Source organism: Hyperolius riggenbachi, chromosome 6, assembly GCF_040937935.1.
Source record: "Hyperolius riggenbachi isolate aHypRig1 chromosome 6, aHypRig1.pri, whole genome shotgun sequence".
Lineage (NCBI taxonomy): Eukaryota > Metazoa > Chordata > Amphibia > Anura > Hyperoliidae > Hyperolius > Hyperolius riggenbachi.
In genome coordinates this window covers 72,032,911-72,052,972 of record NC_090651.1, presented here as the reverse complement: position 1 = coordinate 72,052,972, position 20,062 = coordinate 72,032,911, and the positions used below count along the sequence as shown (strand labels likewise).

The following is a 20,062-nucleotide window of genomic DNA, read 5'->3' as shown; positions in this document are numbered from 1 at the left end:
AGTAATTGTCTTGTTAACTCAGGTGAGATTGGCATGTTAAAAGGAGGGTGATGCTTGAAATCATTGATCTTCCATTGTTAACCGTGGTGACCAGAAAAGAAACACATGCAGCCATCATTGTGTTGCATAAAAATGGCTTCACAGGCAAGGATATTGTGGCTACTAGATTGCACCTAAATCAACAATTTATAGGATCATCAAGAACATCAAGGGGTCCTTCAAGAGGTTAAATTCTTGTTAAAGAGACTCTGAAGCGAGAATAAATCTCGCTTCAGAGCTCATAGTTAGCAGGGGCACGTGTGCCCCTGCTAAACCGCCGCTATAGCGCCGCTGAACGAGGGTCCCTTCACCCCCAAACCCCCCACTGCGACACTTGGTCGCAGACTTGGTCGCTCCTGGAGGCAGGGCTAACGGCTGCAGCTAGAGATGAGCGTAATGACGTAATTACGATTTCGCGTAATTAGTGTAATTACGATTATGGCCGTAATTACATAATCGTAATGAAGAAGGATTTCGCGAAATTTCGCGTAAGCGCAATTTTCGCGTAATTTTCGCATTACAATGGGTATTTGTTCATGCCGTAATTTCGCATTAAACGCTACCGTAATTTCGCGTTAAACCGTAACGCTCCGTATAATATAAAAAAGCCGCCGACTTTAAGGGTTAATAGCAAAGCCCCCTTAAATGCTAAGAGCCTCAAATTTGGAGAATATATTAAGGAGATCAGAAGGAATAAGAGGAAAAACATTTTTTTCAAAAAGACCTTATAGTTTTTGAGAAAATCGATGTTAAAGGTTCAAAGGAAAAATGTATACATTTAAAAACCCGCCGACTTTAACGGTTAATAGCAAAGCCTGCTTAAAGTTTAGGAACACCAAATTCCTAGGGTATATTAAGGGGATCAGTGGGAATAAGAGGGAAACGTTTTTTTTCAAAAAGACCTTATAGTTTTTGAGAAAATCGATTTTTAAGTTTCAAGGGCAAAAATGTCTTTTAAATGCAGAAAATGTCAGTTTTTTTTGCACAGGTAACAATAGTGTATTATTTTCATAGATTCCCCCAAGTGGGAAGAGTTTTACTTACTTCGTTCTGAGTGTGGGAAATATAAAAAAAAAACGACGTGGGGTCCCCCCTCCCAGACCTCTTTAACCCCTTGTCCCCCATGCAGGCTGGGATAGCCAGAATGCGGAGCACCGGCCGCGTGGGGCTCCGCACCCTGACTATACCAGCCCGCATGGTCCATGGATTGGGGGGTCTCAGAAGGGGAGGGGCAGCCAAGCTTTCCCCTCCCCCTCCGAGCCCTTGTCCAATCCAAGGACAAGGGGCTCTTCTCCACCTCCAATGGGCGGTGGAGGTGGAGGCCGCGATTTCCTGGGGGGGGGGGGGGGGTTCATGGTGGAATCTGGGAGTCCCCTTTAAAAAGGGGTCCCCCAGATGCCCACCCCCCCTCCCAGGAGAAATGAGTATAGAGGTACTTGTACCCCTTACCCATTTCCTTTAAGAGTTAAAAGTAAATAAACACACAACCACTTAGAAAAAGTATTTTAATTGAACAAAAAACATAACCACGAAAAAAGTCCTTTAATATTCTTAATTAACCATTAATACTTACCTGTCCCTTTAAATAAATGATCCCTCGAAATAGCCTCGGAAATGTTCTATCAGTTACAATGTAACAAAGTTTTTACAATGTAACAACTTTGTTACATTGTAACTACGCCGCACCCGACGTCACTCGCCGCTCAGCTGCCGCATATGCATCTGCGCTGCACAGACCCGACAGAGCTCTGAGCTATATAGCTCAGAGCTCTCTAAGCATCTTTGAATTTGGGCTCCAAGGAGCCCCATTGGTCCTTAGCAGACCAATGGGGTTCCTTCAAATCAGAAGGAACCCCATTGGTCTGCTAAGGATCAATGGGGCTCCTTGGAGCCCAAATTCAAAAATGCTTAGAGAGCTCTGAGCTATATAGCTCAGAGCTCTGTCGGGTCTGTGCAGCGCAGACGCGTATGCGGCGGCTGAGCGGCGAGTGACGTCGGGTGCGGCGTAGTTACAATGTAACAAAGTTGTTACATTGTAATAACTTTGTTACATTGTAACTGCTAGAACATTTCCGAGGCTATTTCGAGGGATCATTTATTTAAAGGGACAGGTAAGTATTAATGGTTAATTAAGAATATTAACCACTTTCCCCTCCACTACAGTATATCTACGTCAGCTGTGGCACCCTCCAAGCCACAGCCACGTAGATATACTGACCTGGCTGCAGCCCTGCTGTGCACGGTCGGGTGCTCTTTAGAGTGCACCCTCCGGCACTGTCAGCTGCAATACCAATTGGTGGAAGGGAACATGTTCCCTTTTGGCCAATTAGTATACCCTCCTCCCATGAATGATCGCTGCAGTAGTGAACTGCAGCGATCCTTCACCTGTCCCCCTCGGCGCACATAGAGTTAATAAAAATGCACAAGCAAGCAGCGACACTCACCTACCTCGGTCCTGCGACGAGCCTGAAGTCTGATCCTCCGATCCCCGCTCTGCAGTCAGCCGCATATTGCCGGAAACCCGGGTCCCGGCTTGATGACGTCATCAAGCCGGGACCCGGGTTACCGGCAATATGCGGCTGACTTGCAGAGCGGGGATCGGAGGATCAGACTTCAGGCTCATCGCAGGACCGAGGTAGGTGAGTGTCGCTGCTTGCTTGTGCATTTTTATTAACTCTATGTGCACGGAGGGGGCTGCCTGATGGGGGGGGGGGGGGACATCTGGCTATAGTTTCTTGGGGGGAGGGGAGGAAATATGCAAAGGGGGTATACATGTTTACTGGGGGGCATCTGAGGAACCAAGGGGAGGGGGGGGGTTACAAATTTTGCACATCTGGGCACCTGGGGGGGCCCATAACTTAATACTGGGGGCATGTTTGGCTATAATGGGGGGCAGCGCTAATCCTGGGGGTACATCTGGCCATAATGGGGGTAATCCTGATCGGGGGACACATCTGGCTATAAAGAGGGGCACTATTCCAGGGGGTGCATCTGTTAATCTCTTCTGGGGGTGGCAAACACGGGACACATCTGGCTATGCTGGGGGGGCTAATATTGGGGACACATCTGGCTATACTGGGGGGGTGGGGCGATACTGGGGACACATCTGGATATCTATACTGGGGCGACTTTAACTGGTGGCACAGTTTTTATGTCAATGGCACTTTTTATTTTTAAACAGAAATTGGTCAAAATTGAGAAATAGTGAAATTTTTTTATTCCCCCCCCCCCTTTTTCCCATTAACATGCTTAGAGAGGAACATTTTACTTGGGACCAAATACCCCCCAATGAAAGCTTAGTTTGTCTTGAAAAAAAAGATATATAGATCATTTATGTGGCACGAGTACAGATGAAGTTATTGGTGATTAAACAGGGACACCGCAAAAGCGTCAAAACTGCTCTGGTCAATAAGGGGAAAACAAGGTCTGGATGCGAAGTGGTTAAAGGACTTTTTTCGTGGTTATGTTTTTTGTTCAATTAAAATACTTTTTCTAAGTGTTTGTGTGTTTATTTACTTTTAACTCTTAAAGGAAATGGGTAAGGGGTACAAGTACCTCTATACTCATTTCTCCTGGGAGGGGGGGTGGGCATCTGGGGGACCCCTTTTTAAAGGGGACTCCCAGATTCCACCATGAACCCCCTCCCCCCAGGAAATCGCGGCCTCCACCTCCACCGCCCATCGGAGGTGGAGAAGAGCCCCTTGTCGTTGGATTGGACAAGGGCTCGGAGGGGGAGGGGAAAGCTTGGCTGCCCCTCCCCTTCCGAGACCCCCCAATCCATGGACCATGCGGGCTGGTATAGTCAGGGTGCGGAGCCCCACGCGGCCGGTGCTCCGCATTCTGGCTATCCCAGCCTGCATGGGGGACAAGGGGTTAAAGAGGTCTGGGAGGGGGGACCCCACGTCGTTTTTTTTTATATTTCCCACACTCAGAACGAAGTAAGTAAAACTCTTCCCACTTAAGGGAATCTATGAAAATAATACACTATTGTTACCTGTGCAAAAAAACCTGTCATTTTCCGCATTTAAAAGACATTTTCGCCCTTGAAACTTAAAAATCGATTTTCTCAAAAACTATAAGGTCTTTTTGAAAAAAATTTTTTTCCTCTTATTCCCACTGATCCCCTTAATATACCCTGGGAATTTGGTGTTCCTAAACTTTAAGCAGGCTTTGCTATTAACCGTTAAAGTCGGCGGGTTTTTAAATGTTTACATTTTTCCTTTGAAACTTTAACATCGATTTTCTCAAAAACTATAAGGTCTTTTTGAAAAAAAATTTTTCCTCTTTTTCCTTCTGATCTCCTTAATATATTCTCCAAATTTGAGGCTCTTGGCATTTAAGGGGGCTTTGCTATTAACCCTTAAAGTCGGCGGCTTTTTTACATTATACGGAGCGTTACGGTTTAACGCGAAATTACGGTAGCGTTTAATGCGAAATTACGGCATAAACGAAACGCGAAATTACGCGTTGAAAATTACGCTTACGGTATTTTCAATTACGATTTTAATGGCAATTACGCTACCGTAATTTCGCATCGTAATCGCAAATTTCGCATGCGTAATTATAGTAATGCGAAATTACGAAAATTTCGGCTCAACTCTAGCTGCAGCCCTGCCTCCAGTCGCGTCTATCAGCGGCGCATCACCGCCTCTCCCCCGCCCCTCTCAGTGAAGGAAGACTGAGAGGGGCGGGGAAGAGGCGGAGATACGCACTGACAGATGCGTGTGGGGCAGGGCTGCGGCGGTTAGCCCTGCCCCAACCAGGAAGCGCTCCCCCGCTGAAACGAGGGGATTTGGGGGATCAGGGACCCCCGTTAAGCCGCGGGATAGCGTCGGTTTAGCAGGGGCACACGTGCCCCTACTATCTATGAGGTCTGAAGCGAGATTTATTCTCGCTTCAGACTCTCTTTAAGAAGACTTCATGGTGTCTAAGAAAGTCCAGCAAGCACCAGGATTGTCTCCTAAAGAGGATTCAGCTGTGTGATCGGAGTGCAACCAGTGTAGAGGTTGCTCAGGAATGGCAGTAGGCAGGTGTGAGCGCATCTTCACGCACAGTGAGGCGAAGACTTTTGGAAGATGGCCTAATCTCCCCAAAAAACATCATGGACAGATTGATCTTCTACAGAAAGTATGGTGAATGGACTGCTGAGGACTGGGGCAAAGTCATATTCTCAGATGAAGCCCCTTTCCGATTGTTTGGGGCATCTGGAAAAAGGCTTGTCAGAAGAAGAAAAGGTGAGCGCTACCATCAGTCCTGTGTCATGCCAACAGTAAAGCATCCTGAGACCATTCATGTGTGGGGTTGCTTCTCATCCAAGGGAATGGGCTCACTCACAATTTTTCCAAAAAAACACAGCCATGAATAAATAATGGTACCAAAACATCCTCCAACAGCAACTTCTTCCAACAATCCAACAACAGTTTGGTGAAGAACAATGCATTTTCCAGCACGATGGAGCACCATGTCATAAGGCAAAAGTGATAACTAAGTGGCTCGGGGACCAAAACGTTGACATTTTGGGTCCATGGCCTGGAAACTCCCCAGATCTTAATCCCATGGAGAACTTGTGGTCATTCCTCAAGAGGCGGGCGGACAAACAGAAACCAACTAATTCTGAGAAACTCAAAGAAGTGATTATGAAAGAATGGGTTGCTATTAGTCAGGATTTGGCCCAGAAGTTGATTGAGAGCATGCCCAGCCGAATTGCAGAGGTCCTGAAAAAGAAGGAGCAACACTGGAAATACTGACTCTTTGCATAAATCTCATGTAATTGTCAATAAAAGCCTTTGAAACGTATGAAGTGCTTATAATTATATTTCAGTACATCACATAAACAACTGAAAAAAAAAAACTTTGTAAAAACTAATATTTTTGACAGTCTCAAAACTTTTGGCCAGGACTGTAGATAACACATAGTGCTGAGTGACTCAAATTGGGTTGACACTCCTCTCCCAGTAAACAGGAAGAAACTTTGCCCTTGTTTACACCAGTGTTGCAGATGGTGCCCCCTGGGATGCTGACAGTGCTGGATTTTCTAATAAACAACCCAGTATGGTTTGCAAAGTGAGTAAGATGGCTTCAACCCAGATTATATGACAAAGTAAAACCACTATACTTTTTCCTCGATTACATACTATTTATTAGTAAGATATACTATACCGCCTAATCATGGCACTGTATAGAAGGATCTCCCCTGAGGTAGGCTGAGCGGTCTCTGAAAAATACACCCCGTGCAGATACTCGGGACACTCCACAGTGGTCATCAGGTTCTCTGCTTGATGTTGGCTTCTACTTTTCTTGATCCGAACTAATAAAGTGGCACATGGAACAATACTGGACAAAGAAGAGGAAGAAGACTCACTATCTGCATTGTCTGCAGTCCAAGGATTATCATGCTGGTATCATGCTGGTATACCGATTGGGCAAATATTAAAAAATACAATAAAACAAAACACTCCTGCCTAACTGGAACTGTTTATGTATCATGTGTAGCCTCACCGCCCGGACGATGCCAGTGACTTTGCAGAGAAAGGCCGGTCAGTGGGGGGTGATCGATGATACAAGCGGATTTGGTGAGGCCCTTCATTCAGTGAGACCTGGGGAGAGAACAATGCAGTTAGGCACAGTTCTATACACTGAAGTTATGAACACCACTGAATAACAAGGGCTTGTAGCTTATGGGAATCTGAAAAGTCGCTACACATCTCAAATAGATTCAGCCAACTTTGAGACCCTGCTGGAGCACAAATAAGGTTATCTTTGGCAAAACGAAGTTAGCAGGCATGATCGTAAAGCTGCTTAGTATGCAGTCTAACTACCACTTTTCACTTATGTGTTCCACGTTATTATCACTACAGGATTATCCAGAACTCAACTACCTAGCAGTCCAAACCAACCAGTATAAATCGGCTGCAGTACTTACAAACAAACTGTTCCCCATCCCCTACTTTCACCTCTGACACTGTGGAAATCCTAGCGTTTGCGCACTGCTGCCTACTCAGCCTACCCAGAAGCAACTTCTGTTTGCTCTTAAGGGAGAACGGAATGGGACAGAGGTGAATGGGGAAAGAAGTGGGTATATGAGGACTGCTCCTTATACATGCCTGCTTCCCCATTCTAACAATCTTCTTCACCTTGGTCATCGACTGTGTCCCATGGCTCCTCCAAGGTTATTATACTTTCAATTACTGGATTTTAACATATAATACACTACAGGGTTTATGGTATATATATATATATATATATATATATATATATATAGAGAGAGAGAGAGAGAGAGAGAGAGAGAGAGAGAGAGAGAGAGAGGGGGAGAGAGAGAGAGAGAGAGAGAGAGAGTAGAGTAGAGTAGAGGAGTACTGTATTAGCAAGGCCTATTTTTAACATTGAGTCTAAAGCAACCAGAAAGCACACTTATATGGCATCAGACGATCCCCGTCGCTCCCGGATGAGGAATAACGAAGACTCTACTTCCACATTGCTTTGCAGAGTACATAGTCATGTCAATAGCTCATTCTCAGAGAAGCTCACAATATACTTCCTACCAGAGTCATAATGTGATGTTCCTAACATAGTCCAAAGGCCAGTTTGGGTGCGGAACCAACTAACTTACTTGTTTGTTTTGGGATGTGGGAGGAAACTGTAGCTCCCAGAGGAATCCCACACAAACGGAGGGAGAACATACAAGCTTCATGCAGATAGTGCCCAGGATTAGAATCAAACCCAGAAGTCTACTTCTGCTAGGCAAAGAGTGCTAACAACTATGCCATCCTGCTGCACTTCCGGATCACATCATATATGTTTGTAATTTGTAGCATCTTCTCACCTGGACTTCAGCTGAGTCTGATGTGGGTTCCTTGTGTGTTTCAGATTCAACAAACAGCTTCAGAGCTGCCCAGCCGATCAGAACCAGCTCCCTGCTGAACCTATCTATAGTATAAACCTATGGAAGAGAGAGATGACACAGGCTGATGGGAAAATGATGTCACTGAAGCCACATGTTATGATATCTGTAGTGGAAATAAAACAAAACCAGTAATCCACATCACTGCCTCAGGTCAAGTGAGAATTAACCTCCTTAGCAGGGCCGGATTTTTACTCTTTACCGCCCAAGGCCACTTTCACCAACCGCCCCTCTTCAGTATACCTAGCGAGATGTCTCCTTCCCCCTTGTATAGGTAGCCTGATGACCCCCCCCCCCAGTATAGGTAGCCAGATGACCCCTCCCCCCTTCCTCCAGTATAGGTAGCCAGATGACTCCCTTAATCCCTCCTTTTCCCACCCCCCTTTCAGTATAGGTAGCCAGCTCACCTTCACACCACAGCAGTCATCAGTGTCACTCATTTCTCTCCTCGTCTCCAGTGCAGGAGCTTCCTCTTCCTTTCTGTCCCCAATTCTGCTCAAGTCCATAGCCGCTGGTCAAAATGCAAACGTGCACAGAGAGCAAGGTGGCTAGTCTACTGCACAGGCGGCTGGTAGCAGAGTAATGCAGTCAGGCACTTGCCTGATCTCCCTGCATTGCAGCTTGCAAATGCTGCACCAGTTTAGCCTGCTGCTTTGGTGCCCTTGTTCCTATGGTGCCCTAGGCCATGGCCTAGGCGGCCTTGGTCTAAATCTGGCCCTGCTCCTTAGCGGTAATCCCGAGTCAGGCTCGGGCCTGAAATCCGCAGCTCAGAGCAGTAACCCCGAACTGGATCCATGCGAGGTGTGTAATGTGTAGAGCTACCGCAGATCTATCTAGCCTTATGATTTTTAGGGTCTAAAAGCGTGTGAAAAAATTGCACCGCCTTCAGACACTAAAATCTGGAAATAATCATAAAGCCAGAGAGGTTAAGAGTATATGAAGTGACTCCATGATGGGGTCAGCAGGATACTGGTTAAGGCTGTTACCTTTGATGTAGGATTTGAGCCTTTGACCAGTAACGAGTATTTGGGCAAGACTTCCTCACGATCCTGGTCATCTGTGGAGAGTGCCCTAAGTGGCTGCAGCCCTGAAGAGTCCGCCAGAAGAAAAGCGCAATATAAATTTCTGTGTCTTGTCAAGACGCAAACACGTGTATGTACATGTCCTACTTAGAACCCTGTAACCAGAGCATATTGTACAGGAGGAAGAAAAGGGCACTGTGTGTAAAAAAGCTTCTTTGTTGATTGAAAATAGATCCAAACATGAGTGCTGTTAAAGTCATGCACAGGATGCCCAGGCGGATGGGAGAAACAGGGATAGTGCCACTGAACAACTAACAGTTATTTCACGATTGTAATTAATGCTTCACCATATAACAGATACACAACTAGTACACAAATGTCACATTTAACATTGCCACATTGGGTGATAGACTGCGGACCGCCCCTTGTTGTCATGGTAATAGACATACATAGTGATGTCATGCAGTTGCCACTGTACCTACATCAGCTGGTGCAGGTGTTCTGCAAGTGACATCATTTACCTGAGACAGTTGAGTAGGATGTAAAGGTAGATTTATATTTCACAAAGTATAATTGGATTTCATTATTCCAGGGTATTAGCATTGAAGTGTACAGCACTGTCTTTCTGGGTTCATTGCAAATCCCCAACACATGCTATAAATACCAAAGTGTGTCAGCTTTTATTTCAAATCAAGTTTAATTTTATCCTGTTTTTCTATAATAATATTAATCCGAACATTTCTATAGCGCTTTTCTCCTGTCGGACTCAAAGCGCTCAAGACCTGCAGCCACAAGGGCCTGCTCAAGAGACCACCCTGCAGTGTTAGGGAGTCTTGCCTAAGGACACCTTACTGAATATGTACTGACCCTAACCAGGATCAAAACTCTTGTCTCCCATTTTAAAGGCAGTGCCCTTAACCAGCACACTATCCAGCCACCTCTTCTAAATAGTTTGGAATCAAAAATGCTCCCCCCCCCTTTCCTTTTACCTAATTACCTGGGCATTTGAAATGAAAGCTTGGGGGTCTTATTAAAAGGGGCTCCCAGTTTCCACCATAAGCTCCTCCCCCATCTGACCTATCTCCACATGTGTGGGGGTAGTTACTCCCACCTCTTTCTGGGTACAGGTGGTAGGGATGAACCCCTTGTCTTTGACATGGATGTGATTTTGTAGGAGAGGGGGAGGCTTTACTGCCCCTCTCTTGCAGAGCTCCCTAATGTCATAGACAATGTGGTCTGGTATACCTCAGGGTGTGGAGCCCCATGCTGTCCAGGCTTCAAATTAACTGGAGTAATAGCAGCCTGCTGCATGAAGGACAAGGGATTAATAGTGCTTTGGAGGGGCTAACAGTTTTTTTTTATACATAGCATCACTGTATGACTTCAACCTTTCCCAGAATCCCCAGCTTCCACATTCTGTATATACCTTCAGTAGCAGAGTGGAAGTAGGTGGTATGTTTGTTGAGTTGATCTGTACAAAGTATTTGTAATATGGATTGAAAATGTCACTGTTCAGATCTATCCCAGTGCTGATGTCAGGTCCAAACCTGAAATACAATATCATGGGTTTATAATAGTAAAGAGTCACTAAATCCTGAATAAATGATGAAAATCACTGGAACTGGTTATTGTAAATTACTCCACTGCCACGTGTGGTTGTAGAATAGCTTGATAATGTCCAACTAGGAGGTGCAGCAATGCTTATAGTCTACATTTATACATCACCATTTCCACAGTTACTCCAAAGGGATTTATCTCAATAAGAGGAAATTATTTGTCTACTTGTGCAGGAAGTATGGGAGAGGATGTACATAAAACTTGAAAAATTAAAGTGACACGCATGGCCAATGCAAGAGGCTCCTCCAGTGGGGTCATAGCATGACTTTGTCGTCTGCCTTAAAGGCAGGCCCATGAGAGGTGCTTAGAGTCCCTTTAAAGAAATATGTGTAGCATTTTCACAGATCAAAGAACAAATATAAAAATATATAAAAATGTAAGTGTTAAACCTAAGAAAAAATAACAAAATATACCGTAATAAAGCTATACAATCCATTTAGGGATAGTAGATGAAACTATATCTAAAACCCATATAGTCAAAATAAATAGCCATTTTGTATAGTGGCATAGTTGTAAACTTACTGGTCGAAGTTTTTGTCAAATATTCTCCCTGTGACTCGGGTAACCGTGACGGCATCGGGCAGGAAACGAGCGCCATCTATGAACATAGTGATACCATCTGCGGGGGAATACGGCTCATCTATGGGTTTTCTCCGGGAATGGAGGATAAAGGCACCCTAAACACAGAGGTTTTATAGGTTTATTCCTGGGGGCGGGGCATATGCCAAAGCAGCATGTGACAATGTCAGACCACTCACCTCTGGAGCCATATTACTGTGTATAGGTGCTGGAGAATCCGGAGGGAACGGGTCATCTGGTCTGATTGTGTGAAACACACAAAACCGCACTCTGGCGTTACCGTATTGCTCAAATATCTGTGTGTACTTCTCCGGGTGCTGAGCAGGAGGTAAGACAGCAAACTATTACTATGCAGGGATGTTTTACGGTAAAGGAAGGGTTAAGTTTAACAGTTTAAGCAGTTTAACTTACCCGGGCCTTCTTGCAGCCCCCTGCAGTCATCCTGTGCCCACACCGCCCTTCCGCGACTCTCCAGCCAGCAGCAGCGACTTTCTCAAAGCTGGTTGGCCACATGTCGCCTCATCGTTCGACAGTGTTCTGCAAAGTGCATACCGTATATATTCCGGCGTATAAGACGACTGGGCGTATAAGACGACCCCCCCCCCCCCACTTTTCCAGCTAAAATATAGAGTTTGGGATATACTAGTCGTATAAGATTACCCCCCTCTTCCAACACACACCAAATAGAAAAAAAATTTAAAAAAAATCATATACTAGTGCTATGTATAAACAGATACTGGTGCTGTACTGCATGTGGTACCCAGTATATAGTCAATTGACTGGTTGGATTGGTCAACTCTCCTTGCCTCCCTGTTTATCAGAGCGGTATGGAAGAATAGATCGCACTGTGTCCATGAAACACACCTCTTTCACCCTTCTGGCCCACCCTTGTATCCTACTTGCCTCCTCCTCTGCCTCTCAGATCTCGTACATGTGTGCCCGCGCCGCTCCACTAGTGTTGGGCGAACAGTGTTCGCCACTGTTCGGGTTCTGCAGAACATCACCCTGTTCGGCCAAACCGTTCGGCCATATGGCCGAACTAAGAGCGCATGGCCGAACGTTCGGCTAGCGCTGTGATTGGCCGAACGGGTCACGTGGTTCGGACCCGACCGCGCTCTGATTGGCCGAACGGGTCACGTGGTTCGGGTAAATAAATACCCGATCCACGTCATTTCTCCGCCATTTGTCTGTGGGTTTAGCTTTGGGTAGGCAGGCAGGGTAGTTCTCTCTCCAGCCAGGCTAGCCAGGGTCCCCCCAGTTATTGTGTCGCTGCTGGGAACAGTAGTACACCGCTCACCCACACTATATAGCATTGTGTTTACTGCCACTCTGTGTACACCGCTCACCCACCACTGTATAGCATTGTGTTTACTGCCACTCTGTGTCTCTGCTGGGAACAGTAGTACACCGCTCACCCGCCACTGTATAGCATTGTGCTCTGTGTCGCTGCTGGGAACAGTAGTACACCGCTCACCCACCACTGTATAGCATTGTGCTCTGTGTCGCTGCTGGGAATAGTAGTACACCGCTCACCCACCACTGTATAGCATTGTGCTCTGTGTCGCTGCTGGGAATAGTAGTACACCGCTCACCCACCACTGTATAGCATTGTGCTCTGTGTCGCTGCTGGGAATAGTAGTACACCGCTCACCCACCACTGTATAGCATTGTGCTCTGTGTCGCTGCTGGGAACAGTAGTACACCGCTCACCCACCACTGTATAGCATTGTGCTCTGTGTCGCTGCTGGGAATAGTAGTACACCGCTCACCCACCACTGTATAGCATTGTGCTCTGTGTCGCTGCTGGGAATAGTAGTACACCGCTCACCCACCACTGTATAGCATTGTGCTCTGTGTCGCTGCTGGGAATAGTAGTACACCGCTCACCCACCACTGTATAGCATTGTGCTCTGTGTCGCTGCTGGGAACAGTAGTACACCGCTCACCCACCACTGTATAGCATTGTGCTCTGTGTCGCTGCTGGGAATAGTAGTACACCGCTCACCCACCACTGTATAGCATTGTGCTCTGTGTCGCTGCTTGGAATAGTAGTACACCGCTCACCCACCACTGTATAGCATTGTGCTCTGTGTCACTGCTGGGAATAGTAGTACACCGCTCACTCACCACTGTATAGCATTGTGCTCTGTGTCGCTGCTGGGAATAGTAGTACACCGCTCACCCACCACTGTATAGCATTGTGCTCTGTGTCGCTGCTGGGAACAGTAGTACACCGCTCACCCACCACTGTATAGCATTGTGCTCTGTGTCACTGCTGGGAATAGTAGTACACCGCTCACCCACCACTGTATAGCATTGTGCTCTGTGTCGCTGCTGGGAACAGTAGTACACCGCTCACCCACCACTGTATAGCATTGTGCTCTGTGTCGCTGCTGGGAATAGTAGTACACCGCTCACCCACCACTGTATAGCATTGTGCTCTGTGTCGCTGCTGGGAATAGTAGTACACCGCTCACCCACCACTGTATAGCATTGTGCTCTGTGTCGCTGCTGGGAATAGTAGTACACCGCTCACCCACCACTATATAGCATTTCTGTACTGCCACTGTAATGCTGCCAGTCAGCGTGTACTTTAAGGATAAGTGAAATGAAGAAGAAATCCTGTGAAAGAGGGAGGGGCAAGGTAAGAGGTGTTTCCCCTGACGGTTCACGTACAGGCCACAGTGGAGCACCGAAGAAAACCCACTCAAAACCGCCCATGTTGTCCAGGAAATCAACCCTCACAAATCCAAAAGAACAGGACCAGATAATTAAATGGATGACCTCTCAAGCGTCCAGCAGTGGGTTAAGCAGCACCAGCACATCACGCACGAGGTCCGAGTCCTCAGCCAGTTACAAGGAGCCAGTGGGCACAAAGCTGACACAACCGGCAGCGACACCACGCACACAACTGCCAAATAACCAGTCCGAAGAATTTCCTCAGGACACAATGGGGTATTCGCAGGAGCTATTCCCAGCCCAACAAACTTCCACCTTTCAAAGGTCAATGGAACAGCCAGAAATGTTGTGCCCGTATTCACAACCATTTACTGTGGGAAATGCACTGCGCACTGAAATGCAAGGCGAGTCCGAGGACTTTGAAACCCAAATCCCAGAGCAAGTTGGGCAGGAGGGGTTTCAATTGCAGGAGGTCGGCTGAGAAGATCTGGAAGACGACGTTGGAGTGAGCTGCGCAGAGGTTGTTCTGGGGAGCTCTACTCCACGGCGGCGGCCCACAATCACATATGACGAGTTTGAGGAGTTGGAAGAGGAGGGTTTGGACAATGTGGACAGAGACCCAGATTTTGTATGTGAAGGAGAACATCGCCGTCGTAGCAGCACAGATGAGTCTGTTGAAGAACTAAATGCTGCACGAGTTCGCCTTGTGCCACAAGGTAGGCGGCGCGAAATTTCAGGCACCACAAGCGTGGAAGTTCAAGTGAGACGCAAAAGAGGCGCAAACAGAAATCGCCAGCAAGGCAGGTGCTCCAAAGTCTGGCCTTTCTTTGAAGACTGCAGTGAGGATGGTACCATGGTGATTTGCAAGGTGTGCAAGACCCGCCTGAGCAGGGGGAAACATATTAACAACCTCTCCACCACCAGCATGACCCGCCACATGGTATCCAAACATCCCACTCTGTGGGCAAACGCGGTAGGACAGGGTACCAGCAACACTGCCTCCCTTGGGGTCACCAGACTCACCACCAGACCCTCCTCAGCAGCAGCAGTAGCCCAGCCATTGCGTGGTTCACAACAACATTCACAAACATCAGACGACGCTGACACTGTCACTTTCCGGAATAGTGCTCTTGAGGTCTCCCAGTCTTCATCAAACACAACAACCAACAGCCCTTCATTGTGCAGCCCTACGGTTCAGTTGTCTGTCTCGGAGATGTTTGAGCGCAAGAGGAAATTGCCAGCAAATGACCCCCGGGCCGTGGCACTAACAGCCAGCATAGCCAAGCTTCTGGCCTGCGAAATGCTGCCATATCGAGTGGTGGAGACAAACAGCTTCAAGGGCATGATGTCAGTGGCCATCCCACGTTACGTGGTTCCCAGCCGCTACTACTTTGCACGCTCTGCAGTGCCTGAGTTGCATGAGCACGTGGTCAGCAAAATAACCCGAAGCTTGAAGAATGCCGTTGCCTGCAAGGTTCACCTCACCACTGACACCTGGACGAGTGCGTTCGGCCAGGGTCGATACATCTCCCTTACTGCGCACTGGGTGAACCTTGTGGAGCCTGGCAGCGATTCCTCACCTGCTACTGCGCGGGTGTTGCCCATGCCGCAAACAGCTGCACCGCCGTCCCTCCCACTGGATAACAACAGCAGCACCTACCTCTCTGACTCCTTCTCCTCCAACGCATCTCAAAGCTGTACCTCATCCGGAAACGCTAACCCAGAAGCAGTAGGATCGTGGAAGCAGTGCAGCACAGCTGTTGGCATGCGTCAGCAAGCGTTGCTAAAGCTGATCTGCCTTGGGGATAAGCAGCACACAGGGGAGGAAATTTGGAGGGGAATAAAGGAACAGACGGATTTGTGGCTGGCACCGCTGGACCTGAAACCGTGCATGGTTGTGTGTGATAATGGGAGTAATCTCATTCACGCTTTAAGGTTGGCTAAGCTGACACACATCCCTTGCCTGGCGCACGTGATGAACCTAGTAGTTCAGCGGTTCCTGAGGACATACCCAGGCGTGGCCGATCTTCTGTTGAAGGTGTGACGAGTGGCCAAACATTGTAGAAATTCCAGTACTGCTTCGGGGGCACTCGCCAAGATGCAGGAGCGCTTCAATCTTCCCCACCATCGCTTGCTGTGTGATGTCCCTACGCGCTGGAATTCTACGCTGCACATGCTAGCCCGCTTTTGCAAGCAGAAGAGTGCAGTAGTCCAGTACATGATGGCGCAGTACCGAGGTGCATCCGGACAGCTGCCAAGCTTCTGTGGATCCGATTGGGCCAACATGTTGGACCTCTGCCAAGTCCTCCAAAATTTTGAGCAATCCACGTTGCTTGTGCGCAGTGACAACTCTTCAGTCAGCATTACCATACCACTGCTGTGTTTACTGAAGAAGTCAATGTTGAAAATCAAGGAAACAGCTGTCATGATGCAACTGGGGGAATCTGAAGGAGAAAACGATCAGCGTGATGATACCAACATCAGGCCATCTGCCTCAGGAAACGCTGGCCCCAGCAGCTATGACGAAGAAGAGAAGGAGGAACAGCTGGAGTTGGAGCAGGAATTTCATGCCACCACTGACGAGGGCCAGAGCGGTGCACGTTGGACTTCCACAATTCAGCGCGAATGGTCAGCAGAAGCAGACCAGGAAGAAGGTGACGACTATGATGCATCACAACTATCACAACGCTCACAAGAGGATGATGAGGATTCTGGCAGGACTCTGGCACACATGGCTCAATTCATGCTAGACTGCATTGAACGCGACCCACGCATTGTGCGCATTCTGGACAACACCAATTACTGGGTTTATACCCTTCTGGATCCACGGTACAAACACAATGTTCTAAAACTGCTTGAAGAAAGAGTCAGACAGGTCAAAATGGAAGAATACCAGCAGGCCCCTGTGGAGACTTTAGAGAGGAGATTGACATCCTCCCCCTCCTCTAGCCAGTTGTACGCCGACAGACTGACTTCCGCAAACCCAGGACGACCAGGAGGGCAGCAAACAGCACTAGCCGCAGCTAGTGCCCAAAAGGGAATGGTATCGGCAGTGTCCTTGGAGTGGGAAAATTTTCTGACACACATGCAGCAGCCCACAGAACAGCAAGCGTGCAGATCCACCTCCAACACCGATCGCCTGGAGAAGATGGTCAAGGACTACATGTCAGATGGCGTAGCTGTGTTGAACAATCCATCTGCACCCTTTAACTATTGGGTATCGAAGCTAGACACCTGGCACGAACTGGCAATGTACGCAATAGAGGTGCTGGCTTGCCCGGCAGCCAGCGGTATGTCGGAACGCTGTTTCAGTGCTGCCGGAGGCATCGTCACAGATCGGCGTATCCGCCTCTCCACAGAAAATGCAGACCGTCTGACTCAAATTAAAATGAATCAATCCTGGATTGGAAACGACTACGCAACACTCCCGGACCCCAACCAAGTAACATGAACAATGAACATCTGTGATGGGTTAGCGTTTCCGGTCCCTGTTTATTGAACCTCTCATCTGTATTACATTTATGACTGCATGGCGACAAAATGCATTGCTATCCGCACGCTTCTTGTCCTAATGCAAGGCCTGGGTTGCGCCTGAAAGCGTGGCCTTCTCCTCCTGCGCCTCCTCCTGTTCCATCACGTGTGCTGCTGCTGGGTTAGCGTTGCCGGTCCCTTTTTACGGAACCTCTTATCTGTATTACATTTATGACTGCATGGCGATAAAATGCATTGCTATCCGCACGCTTCTTGTCCTCATGCAAGGCCTGGGTTGTTGTGTCTCAAAGCGTGGCCTTCTCTTCCTGCGCCGCCCTCCTCCTGTTCCATCATGTGTGCTGCTGCTGGGTTAGCGTTACCGGTCCCTTTTTCTGGAACCTCTTATCTGTATTACATTTATGACTGCATGGCGACAAAAAGCATGTTACCTGTGCAAAGAAAAATGACATTTTCCGCATTTAAAAGACATTTTTTCCTTTGAAACTTTACAATCAATTTTCTCAAAAACTATAAGCTCTTTTTCAAATATTTTTTTTCCTCTTGTACCCACTCCCAAGGTGCACATACCCTGCAAATTTGGGGTATGTAGCATGTAAGGAAGCTTTACAAAGCACGAAAGTTCGGGTCCCCATTGACTTCCATTATGTTCGGAGTTCGGCGCGAACACCCGAACATCGCGGCCATGTTCGGCGAAAGTTTGCGAACCCGAACATCCAGGTGTTCGCCCAACACTACGCTCCACTACAGTCCTCAGCAGTGAGATCTGAGAGTCGGTAACAGGATAGGGCATATTACCCGGCATCAATGACACCCAGCGTATAAGACGACCCCCAACTTTTCTGAAGATTTTCAAGGGTTAAAAAGTAGTCTTATACGCAGGAATATACAGTATGTGCACTACGGGGAAATCGCTACTGTGCAGAATGCTCCCAGCGACGGGAGCATGGTCAGGGTATGTGCATCTCGGAACCACGCAGGCGCACTAGCCAGCAACTTTATGGGGGGGGGGGCACCGCTTCTATTAGCCCCAGGGAAGTTAAACTGCTTTTTTATTTTTTAGTAAATAAATACTGGGTCAGCGCAAGATAGAAAAATTGATTTCTAGTTTAATCAAATAGTTTATACAGTACAGTAAAATAAAATGCATATGTATAACAGCCTTCCAATCGATAATGATTGGTCTATAATCATACAAGCATGCACCAAAAAGGGGAGCTGGGAAAAAAGGGAGCGGGGTTTTAAATGATAAACATGTATAACGTTTAAAAATATTAAATCGCGCATGCGCCGTGCTGTCACGCCGGCCGCCGTGATGACGCGAGGCGGCCGGCGTGCGACGTCATTGATGAGGTTTGCGGAAGAAGGAGCCCCGGCCAGTGTCGCCCGGGGAGCCGCCGGACAGCCCTATATGGACAGCCGTGGGGAGAAGAGCCAGGAGGCCGGCGTGGGACGTCCCGACCAGCACTGGGCTGCAGAAAGCCGCTGGTAAGTGAAAATTTTTATTTTAGCCAGAGCTCGGAGTCCCTTTAATTTCCTTTTATTCCATTTAGTTGACTCTTGGGTTTTTGGTTTAGTTCCGAATAGACTGCTTATAAAAACTGGCATTTTGCATGGTAGAGTAGGACTCACCAGATTGGGGACACTTTGGCGCAGTTGGTGAGCTTAAGCGCGTTAAAGCGTAACCAAGAGCCCCTGTCACTGTTTTCCTGTTGTGTGCTGCAGCCCCTTTGTAATTATATATATATATATATATATATATATATATATATTTATACACACACACACACACACACACACACAGACACATATATACGGTGTACACACACACACACACACACACACACACACACACACACACACACACACACACACACACACACACACACACACACACACACACACACACACACAAGTACATATACACAAACTCTCAAAAACGAAAAATAGTGTTTTTCGTAAAAACAATAAATATCGTTTTTTATAAATACCGGTTGTCGTAAAAACGATAAATATCGTTTTAAAAAAAATATCGTGCGTAACCAGGCACCATTATTTGGCTGGCGCCATTTTTAACTGGACGCGTGTTCAGGGGCATAACAACAGCCCCTGCAAGGGATGCAGCCGCAGAGGGGCCCTTAGAAGGAAAAGCCTGAGGGGGGTCCCTGCCTCTGGGGCCCTCCAGGGCCATTTTTAGGGCAGGAGGGGGCACAGTGCAGGAAGGGGGAGCAGCAGGCACAAACAGCAGCTGGGAGGGAGGCCCAGCTCCCCTCCCCCTCATCTTGGGCAACCATTAGCGCTTCCCCCTCCAGCAACGACAGCTGGGGGGCCCATCCAAAGTTTTGCAGGGGAGCCCAGTGATTTCTAGTTACGCCCCTGGTGGTATTTCCTGTTATATATAACGGTCAAAAAGAATCTTGGGAGCTCCAGTATGGGAATCCAATACCGTCCTTATTATGTCTGCAGAAGTTAGCAGTCTTAATTTCATAGATGCTCAAAGATTTTTTGCATAAATTAGGAGTATGATACTCACAGTCCCTCACGGAGATCAGATGTTGAATGGCGGAGCCGTTCGATCCTGTCCGTCCTACTGCTATGTACTACACTTCCATCCACATGCCGCATCACCCCCGTCGGAGCCGGGCTAGTTCGCCCGACATTACTGTTTACCTTCAACTACTAGTAAGTCACAGACTCTCCTGTCCAGTCACCGGCCGGGCCGGACAGGATCGAGCGG

At 47.6% G+C, this 20,062-nt stretch overlaps 1 protein-coding gene across 3 annotated transcripts in view; it reads right to left on the bottom strand.

Annotated features, from left to right (window-relative positions):
* CCDC17 (coiled-coil domain containing 17) overlaps positions 1–20,062 on the bottom strand; it is an 85,389-nt gene that overhangs the window by 13,264 nt on the left and 52,063 nt on the right. For all 3 annotated transcript variants that reach the window (XM_068239495.1, XM_068239493.1, XM_068239494.1), the window contains 6 exons: positions 11,337–11,474; positions 11,101–11,255; positions 10,388–10,508; positions 7,862–7,978; positions 6,538–6,635; positions 6,199–6,372 (listed from right to left, as the gene is read on the bottom strand). In XM_068239495.1, coding sequence (XP_068095596.1) covers positions 6,199–6,372; positions 6,538–6,635; positions 7,862–7,978; positions 10,388–10,508; positions 11,101–11,255; positions 11,337–11,474 — 803 coding nt within the window. The remainder of the gene's footprint in view (positions 1–6,198; positions 6,373–6,537; positions 6,636–7,861; positions 7,979–10,387; positions 10,509–11,100; positions 11,256–11,336; positions 11,475–20,062) is intronic.